The sequence below is a fragment of the Trachymyrmex cornetzi genome, unplaced genomic scaffold, assembly GCF_001594075.2.
Source record: "Trachymyrmex cornetzi isolate Tcor2-1 unplaced genomic scaffold, Tcor1.1 scaffold225, whole genome shotgun sequence".
NCBI lineage: Eukaryota > Metazoa > Arthropoda > Insecta > Hymenoptera > Formicidae > Trachymyrmex > Trachymyrmex cornetzi.
This window is the reverse complement of record NW_017296901.1, coordinates 1,056,654-1,071,119: the sequence shown is the minus strand read 5'-3', so window position 1 is coordinate 1,071,119 and position 14,466 is coordinate 1,056,654. Positions and strand designations below refer to the sequence as shown.

Sequence of the window (14,466 nt, the reverse complement as noted above, 5' to 3'; positions counted from 1 at the left end):
CCGGCTCGATCAGTAGTATACTCGTCCGTGGGCCGAGTTTCCCGACGCTGAATCCCATGAACTGCGACAATGGTTCGCCCTCGTGGGTCCAGGCGATCTCAATTGGCGTGTCGCCTATCGGTACCATGCATGCCAATTGGGCGGCCTGCCCGGCATAGATCGGTCGGTCTCCAAAATCGAACGGATTGATCCGTGGCAGGACTGCAACGGAACGGCAGATAGATCCAAGTTCCCGTAACGATCTTCATTCCGGTTTCTTCGCGATCGACGCGAATGATCGTGGTTGATCGTCTGTCGTCATTCGCGTCCGTTTTCTGTAATACGCTCTTCCGTCCAAGAAACTAACGTTGCTTTTTCTCATGTTTTTATTCGGCGTGCTGTTATTCTCCGTAGATTGCACGAAAAATAATCGATGGCTCTAAACTAAAATTGCGTTGGAATAATCGGAACTGGCAGTCCATCGACTGACTTCTGTAACCGAGCTGTCGAGATCAGATCAGAGATGAGAGAAGGGATGCGGAGTGATAGAGAACGTGCCAGAGAATGAGAGACAGTTCTGGGCCGGGAGAGAATGGGGGACACGGCTCATCTCGTAGTAATCGACGCCTCGTACGTGATTCAAACAGACGTGGGCAACACAAACTACTCTCTCGCCTATACGAATCAACTAAATAGTTTAACCTCGTTACAAGGAAGATAACTCTCTATAGATAGAAAGGAGGAATATGCGTCGAGCAATGCAGATTTCCAGACACACATATCTCGTAATATCATTACAATACAGTTAGGATAGACAGAGATTGGAGATTTTACGACGTACGTGAAGCGGCAGCAAGGGGCGTAAATCTAACATATCGAAACGCTCTACTGATAGATATATAAATATATATATATATATATTGTAAGTGTGTGTAACTACAGCCGAATAAAAGGGTAAACGTACCACTGCTTTCCGCTCAAATAGTAACACGCATACAAAACGGTAGTACTCTCACTACGCGTACGCCCGTTAAACACCATCATCATGCCGCGCGGTTTCGCTTTGTGTTAAAGAAAATATACGTATATATATGTATTTTTTATTTTATTCTCTGTCTTTTACTGGATGCTTTTGTGTATTCGTTTTCTCTGTACCGTTCACTTTCAGATGGGCGCTGTGCCGAGCACTGCCCGCTGGATTATCGGCGACGCAAGCATACTCCCCGGCGTGTTCTCCCCTGACAGCGGGAATCGTCAGGGCTGAGACTCTATCCCCCAACGCGGTGATACCCACTCCTTCGCCTACCTCTAAATGGCGGCCCTCGAACAACCACTTGAGCGAAATCGGTGTGTCCCCTTTCACGACCGCGCAATGGACGATTATCAGATCGCCGGAGTTGGCCTCGTCGAACGCGAACGGCTGCAGATGTGGAGCGACTGCCGGGAGATAGAGAACGAATAGAAACTAGAGACAACAGGCAATAATAGAACGAAGAGAGAAAGAGAAAAAGAGTAAGAGAGAAAGAGAGAGACACGCGGGCGAGAATAAATGTCTCGCTTATCGAGGCGAATTTGCGCCGCATGAGATTTAAGACGCGATATCATTGAGCGCGATTAGCTCGGTAATTGTAATCGTAACAGCTGCTCTCGTGTCTGACCGTATCCGCAAAAATGGCGATTGCAACCTAAACTTTGTCGCACAAAGATCGGTAAGAGCGCGACGGATTATATTTGAATGAAAATCGATCTTGAACCGAGTGTCTATGGCTATGGGAAGAAGCGGCGGTCTAGGATGACGGATAGGGAAGCAGCTTGGATATACGGGATTGAGGAGAATTCGCAGGAACTCAACGAAATATCGAGTAGATCCTTGCGGATCAGAGTATGCACCGTTCACAATGAGATCGGCCGACAGCTCGTGTCTGCCGGCAAGGTTTTCCGCGACACACGTGTACGTTCCAGCATGGGTCGCCTGGACGGATCCTATGCTGAGTATGGCGCCACGTCCGCCCAAATCCACGATCGAGATTCCGGAGTGCGGCGAGATCGCATGACCGTTTAAGGTCCAACGGAGCTGCAAGGGTTGATCGCCCTCGACCACTGCGCACGGTACCGTTACTACTTGACCTGAGTTAAGCGGCTCCTCGCCGAACGCGAATGGCAATAATTTCGGAATGACTGGAAGAGAGAAAGAGAAAGAGGTCAGAAAAGGAGAGAAAGGGTCTTAGAAGCCGCAATAGGCTACATCAGCACAGACGGAGTTGCGCGATTATTAGATCGGCGATAAGAAGTTGTATTATCTCGCGAAACATCCTCGCTTCATTCGTCCTCTCTTCGATTCTTCTTATTTCCGTTTATTTTTAAGTCCGTATTATGATGAGCGTGTCATTCTTGTACTGTATCAGGATGCTATTTCACTTGTGTGTTTTTGTCACAGACTTGAAAAATTTATCGTACGACAAAAACGCACAAATGTAATCCCACCCTAACGCTGTATAATGTTTCGCGATGCTGATCAATAATAAAATCAAAAGAATGAACAGGCGGGTATAACCAAAGAAATTGAGAAAAAATATCATGTTCGATAACAACATTTGGTGACTAAAATGACAGTGGCGGGCTCTAGAAAGACACACGTCGTGCTACGAGTAATATGAAAAGCGAAGATACGGAGAAACTCAGAGAGAAATAACGGCATGGGATAAAAGAATAAAACGGGAACGAGGCCTCGAGAGACTCGTAAAAAAGATCGGAGAGGTGGATAAATCAGATGAGGATAAATTCAGACGAAAGATGGCTAAATACAGAAATGCAAACTGTGGCCATAGGCTTGTCGAAAGGTGTACCATTCACGTTTAACATGGCTGAATAGGAGGTCGATCCAGCTGCGTTTGAAGCAACGCAGGTGTATTCCCCGGCGTGTCGCGCAGCTACCGATTCGATGATCAGTTGTTTGACGCGCTTTCCAGTATCGGATACAATCACGTCGCCGTGATAAGACTGTATAGGACGACTGTCGAAGATCCATGTGATCTCCAGAGGAAAATCGCCTTTGGTCACTACGCACTGCACCGACACCAGATCTCCGGCATTAACGGGTTCCTCGCCGAAGGAGATCGGTGCTATCTGTGGGGAGACTGTGATACGAAAAAGAAGATAAAGTATATGATTCGAAAAAGAAGGAAAAATCACGCATATCTTGTAAAATCCGATGAATACGTGTTTGGATTTCTTAGCCTTGAGAGTTCAAAAACGTGAGGAACGAATAGTTTTTGCGATTTTTTGCATAAAGATATGAGAGGAATAAAATTGAAGGTAGCTTTGGTTTTTCGTGATGTGGATCGATATCCAAGGACCGATAGCTTTAACGATTAAAATTTGTTATTGGAGAGGATAGATTTCGAAATACTTTGCAGGATAAAGTGCTGGCGGTGACACTACGTCTTGACATGCGGCTTTTTTTAAATACCATTGACCGATAAAACGGCGGAACGGCTGACGGATCCGACCAGATTGCTCGCGACGCAGCTATATTCGCCAGCATGACGGGCAGTCACAGATTCAATGGTCAGGACGGATGTTTTTTTCCCGGTATTTGTGATTATCACGTCCGGATGATTGAGACGCGTAATAATTTCGCCATTGAGGCTCCACCGTATTTCGATTGGTAGATCACCCTTTAAAATGCTACACATTGCAGAAACTTGCTCGCCCCAATTAGCTGGTTCTTCACTGATAGAAAATGGAGCAATTTGCGGGGCGACTGAAAACAATCGCAGAAAATGATCAATATAACGGTGTATATAAAAAAATGTATAAACTTTTCTTTGGTGTAAATTGGAATCGTAGAATTTATATATGCATCGTCGAGCAAACGTACTCCGCTTTCAACGCTTTCATCGCTTCCTTAATAATCTTAATAATCTTATAGGTCGTGTCATTGCTAAACTTTCGTGTTTGTACGTTATCAATTGCCAACTATACCTCACGCGACGGGACGGTTTTAGAGGAGTGCCATGTTATCGTTGTATACGCGAGGATAGGAGAGCAGTTTCGTCTAGGTACGTTATGCTTGCAAGCGGAATCTCAAGCTCAATCTCTCGATCGCAACGAGGCACTTGATTTCATGCCATGCCAGTACCGTTCACAGCCAAGGTGGCGGAGTAACTCGTCGCTCCGGCAGCATTCGAGGCTGTGCAAGTATACTCCCCGGCGTGTCTCGGACTCACAGCCTCGATTGTCATTACACTGACTCGCTTGCTGGTACTCGATATCGATATATCTCCGTAATTCTCCTTGGTGATAGCCTCGCCATTCAACGCCCACGCTACTTCGATCGGCAGGTCTCCCTTCAGAACCGTACAAACCGACGAGACCGCTTCGCCCCAATTCGCGGGCTCGTCACTGATCGAGAACGGCGCTATCTGCGGAGCGACTGAAAACGATTTTCCAAAATATGACAAACCTATTTACGCAGGATAAATCCATTGAGTTCGAACATTTGCGTACCACACGAGAAAAACCTTATTGCAAAGATGCCTGTTATAGGGAGAATATTATATAGAACAACATTTTTCTAGTCGTGATCTAATTCACTATCTTGATATTTGTTTCATTATTATTTTATGTTTTCTTACTAGTATATTTCTATCGCCATATATATTTTTCTTCGTATAAATAATATAATAAATAATAGATTTTAATTCGAGGAAGATATAAAGATATAGGCAAATTCAGTGAGATAATACCTATTCATGATGTCGTTGCTTCGAGCTAACATAATGTTATAAGATAGTGAGATGCAAAACGCCCGCGAATGCGCGATAAGGCCAGACAGACGACAGACAAATGCGTCCTCACCATACTCCCCATATTCGACGAAGCGCAAGGGAATGTTGAAAAGATTATGAGCACTGGTGAAGAGATTGAAGGAGATATGATGAAAAGGAAGGTTTTGTCTTCGCCCGGCGAAGGAAGAATAGTCGAAATGTCGTCGCGTATATAGGTACACGTGTACACATGCGCGCGATGTTACCGTTCACGGCTAGAGCGGCCGTATGGCTGGAGGCTCCGGCTTTGTTCGACGCGGTGCAAGTGTACTCGCCGGCGTGTCTAGCCGCGACAGCATCGATCGACAGGACGCTCAGGCGCTTGCTCTTCGTAATAGAGAACTGATCTGTACTTTCGACGGATATCGGCTCGCCGTTGAACGCCCAGGCAATGTCCATCGGGAAGTCCCCCTTGAGAATGGAACAGGTCGCAGAGATCGCCTCGCCCGAGTTTATCGGCTCGTCGCCGAACGTGAACGGGAAAATCTGCGGAGCAACTGCGATCGCGAGTCGCGCGTGAGAATCGATAAATAACATCCACGTGTTGGTAAAATCCCCTCACGATTCTTACGGTCTTTTTACGATCCTCGTGAGACGGTCGTCGTCGGCAAGCGTAACGATTCACGGCGATTATATAGGAACAAGGGTATCGTATTATGAGATTAAGACAATGCGATGAGGCAGGTTTTAATGATCTATGAATCGCAATGATGGATTAGGCAAGTGCTGTACGACGTTTAGCTGACGTGCATGTGTGCTTCTGGAAATATGTAGATACCGTTGACGACGAGGGTGGTCGAATGGCTGACGTTGCCGGCTCTGTTCGTAGCTACACACGTGTACTCGCCCGCATGCCTCGCGGCCACGGATTCGATGCTGAGAGCACTCATATGTTTATTTATGTTCGTGATCGTAATATCAGAATCGTGCAAACTAATCGGTTTGCCGTTAAACGTCCAAACGATCTTTACGGGAAAATCGCCTTTCACAATGGAACACGTCGCCGAAACCATGTCGCCCCAATTCGCCGGTCCGTCACTGATCGCGAAAGGCCCTATGTGCGGCGCAACTATAATATTACAATATTATAATAAATCAGAGATCAATTTCATGTTAAATTTAACTCTATCCAAAGTAATGAAGAACAAATATTGGACTTATAATAATTAAATTCAGCTTGGAAGCGTCACAAATTTTGCTCGTAGAATCAATCCTTTCAACGACGCGTCTGAGTATGACTTTGTTCCTAGTATCGCTAAAATAGGAGGAATTAAAGGATTATCGATGAGATTTTTCAATATCAAGTTGATAATATTCTTTTTCCGAGCTTCCGAAAGAAAGGAATTGAAGGGAATCGTGGGAATGATGAATCGCTCTGCACATGCACGATAGGACGAAGTGAGAAAAGCTACGCGAAACACAAGACGTGGGAGACCTTTATACCATTCACGGCCAGTGATGCGGAATAACTCGTTCCACCAGCAACGTTGCTAGCCGTGCAGGTGTATTCCCCGGCATGGCGTGCCGTCACGGCATCGATTGTAAGCAGGCTGACGCGCTTGCTGGTACTAACTATCGATATGTCGGGATGATCTCGAGAAATTGGCTCGCCGTTGTGTGCCCACTCGATCTGGATCGGGTGATCGCCCTTCAACACCGTGCAAGTTACAGTGATGGTGTCACCCCAATTCGCCGGTTCCTCGCCGATCACAAATGGCATGATTTCAGGGGCAACTAAGGATATGTCTTAATTATAGCCCTATTTTACTTTCGTCAAACTTTAAGTACGGTTTCTCGCCAAATGTTTATATAATACCATATTACACCTAATACACTTAATATAATTGTAATATATAGACAAGATCTATATGTATATTTAAATCTCTTTCTTCGTCTTGTGATATCATGAGTATAGCCTGTCACTTTTGTTAAACCTGAGAACGTGAAGGAACATGAGGACCTCTTGGGAATGAGTGTGTAAGTATAGTATTAATGTGAAGCTATATACGTGGAAGACTCATACATGCACTGTAGAATTAATAGAAACTTCGAAGAACGTAATATGGTACCGTTGACGGCTAAGGAAGCGGAATAGCTCGTTCCACCGGCAGCGTTAGTGGCTACGCAAGTGTACTCTCCGGCATGGTTAGCCGTAACAGCGTCGATCGTAAGTAGGCTGACGCGTTTGCTCGTGACTATTGTTATATCAGAAACATCGTGAGAGATCGGCTGGCCGTTGAGCGCCCACTCGATCTGAATCGGTTGATCTCCTTTCAAAATGGTGCATGTCGCGGTGACTGTCTCTCCCCAATTCGCCGGTTTCTCACTGAGTACGAAAGGAGCTATCTCCGGAGCAACTAAAGTGGACAAATGACCGATCGTGTAGCAACCAATCTACTACAAGTTGATGGTATAACACTGACAAGTATAAGTATAATAATACATGTCTTTTACGATCTGACAACGCTGAAGACCACGATTGACCATCGACGATGATTTTGAGAGGAGCTGGAAGGGGAAGAGTAATAATGACAAATAATGGAAAATGATGGGATGTAGAGGACAAATACACAGGAAATCTCTCAGACAAGATGTACCGTTCACAGTTAAAGCCGCTGAATAACTGGTCGCTCCGGCTTTATTCGACGCCGAGCACGTGTACTCTCCTGCGTGTCTCGCAGCCACGGACTCGATGCTGAGGATGCTATTCTTCCGAGTTGTCGCCAAGATATTAATGTCCGAACGATCTGGCCGAATCGGCTCGCCGTTCAAAGCCCACGTGATCTCGATCGGTAAATCGCCCTTGAGAATAGCGCACACCACGGAAATGGAATCGCCCCAGTTGGCTGGTTCCTCGGCGATATCGAACGGTGCAATTTGCGGTGCAACTGCAACGGGTATTACGTGTTTTTTCCCCTCTTTTTTCCTCTATATAAATTGTCAATCTTCTTGACAATTACTTGAAATGGCAACGCTAGAAAAAGATTTGAAGACGAAGAAGAAATGAATAGAGCTGTCAGTATAGCTATCGGTCTTTTTCCATTAAACGTCCGAATACACACGCGCGAGTTTCGATCGGGAAGAAAAGGGCGAGGAGAGTAGGAGGGAAAAACGAATCCAAGATCAACATTCTTTTCTAACGATTGTCGTAGATACCGTTGACTGTCAACTCCGCGGAATAAGTGATTGCGCCAGCAGCATTGGAGGCAACGCAAGTGTAAGTGCCCGCATGACTAGGACTCGCAGAATCTATAGACAGCAGACTGTTCCTCTTGGTAGTGGTCACGGACATTCGATGATTCTCCTCGATAGGCATTCCATTCAACGCCCACGTAATCTCTAACGGGGTGTCCCCGTTAACCACCGTACAAACCGCCGATACAGAGTCACCCCAATTAACCGCCCTGTCGGCCATTTCGAAGGGTGCGATGCGCGGCGGTACTGTCAAGGTCATAGAAAAACTACGTAACATTGAACCAGTATAAAAAAAAATGATTCGTGAAGAATTATCGATCGTAACAATCTTGGTCTTTCACGATTCTTTCTCAAGATGCAATGATTTTCTAGAAAGTTTGGTCGTATAAAGAAACTCAACAAAAAGGATATCATTGACATTTTCAACTACGATACGCGATTATCATTATTAATTACATCTTGAAGCTGCGGCGCATTTACCGTACACGCAATTTTTGTCTGGGTGCCACAGAGCGCTAAGAGAAGCATAGCCCGATATTACGTGCGTCCAACCAACCACCCAACCGTCATTGATTCAAACTGGTCAAGCGTACCGTTCACCGAAAGAACCGAAGAGTGGGTAGCAGTTCCAGCCGTGTTGCTCGCAGTGCACGAGTACTCGCCCGCGTGTCTTGCGGCTACCGATTCGATCGTCAGTTGGCTGGCCCGTTTGCTACTCCTGCTTATCACTATGTCGGGATTGTAATTGTGCTCGTCGAATGCGCCATTCGCGATGTCGATCACACGCTCGTTAAATGACCAGATTATGTCGATAGGCAGGTCGCCTTTTATCACGGCACATTGAACAGTCGCCATCTCCCCCGCATTGGCAGCTTCATCACCAAAAGTGAAAGGTGCCAGTTGCGGTGCAACTGTAATCGCGAAGGGCACACTCGTGAATCGCACGTAGAAGCTTTCGGAGTGGCGCCCGAACACTCTCAGTAAGATTACGGGAAATGTTACCGAATCACAAACTCAGAATCAAATTAGATGACTCATAAAATAGCACCTTTGAATCTTCAGAGGATAGATCGGGGAAGGATAGGGAACAATATTTCAATAGAAAACATCGAACAATATCATAATGATATACATTATAAAGCGATACAGGAAAAGGTTCTCAAATAAAATAAAAACAAAAGTAAAGGAAAGGTTCAAATGAAACAAAAACAAAATGAAGGAAAAAAAATATACAAGGACCATCGTTTCGCTGTCACTGCGGGATGGACCGTACGTTGTCGTCTGTGACGATAATCTCGCTGCTAGAAGTACATTGCGCAGGATTATCGTCTCGACAATGACAGTGAGCGCGAAGAGCGGTGATTACTCAATTGATATATTATTGCAGAAATAGAAGAAGTTACAAAAGGATAATAAAACTGTACGTATACAGGGCATATGTATATGTAAGGCAGTGCGTTTCTTTTTACATATACGAGCGCGATACCGTTCACCGAAAGTACAGCGATGTGACTGTCGGATCCGGCAGCATTGGTCGCAGTACATTTGTATCTTCCAGCATGTCTCGCCGCCACGCTGTCGATGCTCAAGAAGCTGACTCTCTTATTGGTCACGATACTAACATCTGGCCGACTCGAGTTGATTGGGATGTCGTCGAAGGTCCACATCAATTTTACAGGGAAGTCACCTTTGACGATCGTGCAAGAAACCGACAGCATCTCGCCGGAGTTGAGGGGATCGTCACCGAAGGAAAACTGAAGGATCTGTGGCGCGACTGCGTGAACGACAGCGGCACAGACGAAGGAGTATAATGACAGACAAAGGAGGGTATAATAAGAGACAGAAAGTGTGATAGTGATCGGTGATGGGATAAAAAAATATGTACGAGTGAATGTTAAACGAGTTAAAAATTTTCTTGATAAAAAAAAACTTTTTTATCAATATAATAAAAGAGGAAAAAATTAATAAAATTTTAATATTATGATATTGTTAATATAAATTCATAACAGGAAATAATAATTAGTAATTAGTAGTGTAAAAAAAGTTGCGCATTTGTGTTTATAAATGTTAAGTATTCAGTGATCAGCTACGATAATCGATCGCTTCAGGAAAACGAGGAAAATGCATGACATACGGGAAGAGCATTCATTTCTTCTGTGAGAATCGATTGCATATACCGTTTACAGCCAGATGAGCCGTATATGTCGTGGCACCAACGCGATTGGACGCAGTACAGGTATAATCGCCAGCGTGTCGAGCCGCGACCGATTCGATAGTTAAGACACTGTTCTTTCGATTCGTGCTGCCTACTACTACATCAGAGTCGCGACTGTCGATTGGCGTTCCGTTAAAAGTCCAAGTTATTTCAATAGGCTGATCGCCCTTCGTGACAGAGCAGGTGATTGAGACCAGCTCGCCCCAGCTGGCCGGCTCATCCCCGAAAGCGAAAGGTAGTATTTGCGGGGCAACTGGAAAGAGCGACTGGGAGAAACGAGACAAGAAAGAGCAAGTGTGCATTTCCTAATCGCGTAATTCGGAGACATTTTTACATGTATCGATTATGACGTTCGTTTCAGTCAAGTGCGATATGGACTGCTAGATATAAGGTTGGTATGGCGGTGGAGTATGTACCTTGTTTTATCACAAGAAATCTTTCGGAAGAGGTCTTTTAGGATAGTGGGTGCGGGTTCGGGAAAACTTGAGGTTCGTGATAGTTGTTATGTACTGTGAGTTTATTGTAACGGAAACCGTGCCGAGGGAATTAGGGTCGTACCGTTGACGGTCAAAGCTGTCGATCGACTGACGGAACCAGCTAAATTTGACGCGGAGCAGGCGTACTCTCCGGCGTGGCGCGCCGAGACGCCGTCGATGCTGAGGGTGCTCAAGTGCTTGCTGATTTTGGTGATCGTGATACCCGTATCTTTTGACGTGTCGATCGGTACGCCATCGAACGACCACGATATATCCATGGGCATGTCGCCCTTCAGGATCGAGCAGGGCACGGACACGGAGTCTCCCCAATTGGCGATCTCGGCATTGAAAGCGATTGGTAGAAGCTGCGGTCCGACTAAAGGTGTCGTCAAACAAATCATGCTTCATTACCGAAAAGGATGCAACGGCGTCTGCGAATGATTCTCGGTGATTCTAACAAACACCTATATGCGTTAGTCAACTACCCGTCGAACGGTCTCATTAAAGCTTTCAGAGGATTCAAGTAGAGGCAGAGGATTTAACAACATTGACGCGAAGGAAGCGTGACAAACGAGGGAATAACTATGGTGCTGTTTGCAAGGTCTGTGCAAGGGATAAGATAGAAGGTGATAAAACGCAACTGAAGTATGATAAAGACTGTGTTCTCTAGGAACAAATAATCCCGAACCATTGACGGTGAGGACGGTCGAGTGGGAGGCTGTCCCAGCCGCATTTTCGGCGGTACAAACGTACTCCCCCGCATGTCTCGCGGTGATGACCGAGATCATGAGCATGCTAACGCGATCCGCGACCTTCTTCGCGAGTACGCCGGAGGAGCCGCCCATCTCTTCTCCGGGATAGCTCCAACGTATGTTCAACGGCAGGTCACCGCTTGACACGATACACTGCAGATTCGCAAATTCCCCGGCATTCATCGGTAGCTTCGTGAACGCAAACTCCTGAACGATCGGCGGCACTGAAGATGGAGGAGCGATGTATGGATGTATACGATTATACGCGTCCCGCGTCAATGTGCCACGCTCGTGGATATCATAGACATGTTACATTCAATCTCGAGTTGCAGCGGGAATATTCCGATTGTGCGACATTCAAGGTGTTCTTTCTCAATTACTAGAATGCCGAAGTTTGATTCTGTCTCAGGTATGTGAATTCAATATGTGCCGCGGGAAAACTTGGTATCTTATCTCATTGTCAGCATGAAACAATGCCTATAACACGCACGAATGCGTGGCATTTGTTGCTACGCGAGACGGTCGCGCAATGGGAGAAGAGAGATCTGAATTGAAAACAAGCGCAACATTTTCTTACTAACGATTCAATCGGCCACCGCCATACCAACTCCCAGACTTTCCCACGAATGTGTGTCCTCTCTGTAGATCGATGTACGTTTGCTCTACGTTATTAAGTGGTCGGCAACGTCCACTAAATGCAGTTTCCGAATCCGTGCCCTTTAAAGTCTACGACACGTTCCCTACACGCGTGAACAACATCCTCAATAAACAATTTGCCGGTACCTCCGGCTCGGTATCATAATCAATACGAAACGGTGCGATGTAACAAAGTATATTGATGATTAAGTAACAGACACGAAAATCTGCTGTAAAGAAAATAGCTGCAAATAAACGTTTGCTATCCTAATATTATTATAGTTAACACATTTATCTCGATGATCGGTCGGTTTGTTGGCCGATGACTGAAAATATAAATATACCCTTTGTTTTCGAAATTATTTAGGAGACAGATTATTTTAATCGATAAACAATTAATTGCTAAACAAAACATTAATTGTTCTGTGCATATTAATTATTGCATATATTATTTGTGCTAAATGTATTTAAGATTATAATATTAATGATAGAGTAAACTTCTATTTGATTTATGAATATTCTGTTACATTAAAATTTTTCACCTTAGTATTAAGTAAATTTTTCATTAAAACTCAATTCTCTTAATAAGTTCCGTGCCGCGTGAATCGCCGGTGACGTACGCTAGACTTTCCATTCAGGCCGGAAAATATTTTGGAAAATGGAGATTAAAAAACAGACTTTTTTTATTTTAGAGAAAAGTATCAAGTAAAAAACAGGTTTTGTAACCAAAATGGTACAGAATTCGTGAAAAATATATAGAATTTATGTTAAAAATAATGTAGAATTTATTAATTTTATTTCACAAATCTGGAGACATGATAGTGTCTCGGCGCTAAAACAAACGCAGCGATACTATATAATAACTATGTTGCGTGGGTCATCGATGACATGGTAGATAAATTACGAAAAATTTGATTCGGCACGGAGCGTATTAAATGTCAATAATTCTTTTACTTTTAAGATACTATTTTATATGAACAAAAAATTAATATTTATATGAAATTAAAATATTATATTCGAAGAAAAATGCTAGGAAAACAAAATGTCAAACTTACCCATGACTTGAACTTCCAGTGTTCCACGTGCGCTGTAACCTTGTGCATTACGTGCCACGCAAGTATAGGTTGCTTGGTCGCTCATTCGTTCAACATTCTCGATGATGAGTGTGCCATTAGGGAAGACCTTTTGCTTTCTGTTGATTGGCAGGACCCTGGTATCTCGTTCCCAAACGATACTTTCGATCGGGTATCCAGCAACAGGACAAGTGACACGCAAAGTTTCTCCAGCAACGATGGCCTTCTTGTCCATGTGACGAATAAACGGCAAACCATAAACGTTGAGACGGGCAGAATGCTCGGCAGCTCCAACCTGACAGAATTAAACATTGCACATTTAGAATATCCCTACGGAGGATTTAAATAAAAAATTATACAACAGGTGTTCGATAAAGATTGTAATAACGCTTAAAATTAGATTCCTGAGATTATTTTGAAACAAAAATTATAATACCAAAATATTAAGGGAAGCTATAATAATTTTTAAATTATAAACGTCTAAAGTTATCGAATCATACCGCCCAAAATTCGCGCGTTCAGATGTGATACAATAGAAAATTCAACCATACTTAAGCGCACGAATTTTATACGGTATGATTCGCTAACTTTAAATGTTTATAATTCAAAAACTATTATAGCCTTGACATTTTAGTATTAAAATTTTCATCTCAAAATAATCTCAGGAATTAAGCGTTGTTACAGACTTTACCCCGGTCACCCCTGTATATCAGACAAATATACAGCCTTGACCATAAACGCAATGTTTTACATCCAATGAAAAGTAAATTAAAAATAGATTTATTAAAAAATAATATTTATTTTTATAACAATTTTAATATTTTATTAATTTTCTTTTGGCTTTTATTTATTTATCGTGTTTTTTCCAATACATGATTGAAGGTGTTTTATGTATACTTATAGCTGCATTATATTATACATATATTTATTTATTAATGATTGATAAACAAAATTTAAATAAAATAAGTCTACACATTTTTATATAAAAAAATTTAATAAAAAAACAAGAGAACCAACCTTTGACGCAGCGATGCACTTGTAGAGACCACCATCATTGGTATGAATGCTCGAAATATTCAGATGCGACACGACATCACCATTGACCGTGACGTATTGTCCCACTTGCAGTCTCTCGGTGTTCGACAACCGTTTTCCATCAAGTTCCCAGGTAATTTCGGGGGTAGGATTTCCGCTGGCTACGCACTTCAAAAACATACTCGGTCCGGGTTGAAGAGTCTCTTCGGCGAAGGCTTGACGGATCTGCGGGGGCTCGACTGTCGATAATCAAAGAGATGAAAAGATAATTCTGTT

At 43.7% G+C, this 14,466-nt stretch overlaps 1 protein-coding gene across 1 annotated transcript in view; it reads right to left on the bottom strand.

Annotated features, from left to right (window-relative positions):
• The window catches only part of Dscam1 (Down syndrome cell adhesion molecule 1), a 77,671-nt gene that overhangs the window by 15,325 nt on the left and 47,880 nt on the right, over positions 1 to 14,466 (bottom strand). The window contains exons 9-11 of the mRNA XM_018506479.1: positions 14,173 to 14,429; positions 13,138 to 13,450; positions 7,406 to 7,696 (exon numbers count right to left, since the gene is read on the bottom strand). Coding sequence (XP_018361981.1) covers positions 7,406 to 7,696; positions 13,138 to 13,450; positions 14,173 to 14,429 — 861 coding nt within the window. The remainder of the gene's footprint in view (positions 1 to 7,405; positions 7,697 to 13,137; positions 13,451 to 14,172; positions 14,430 to 14,466) is intronic.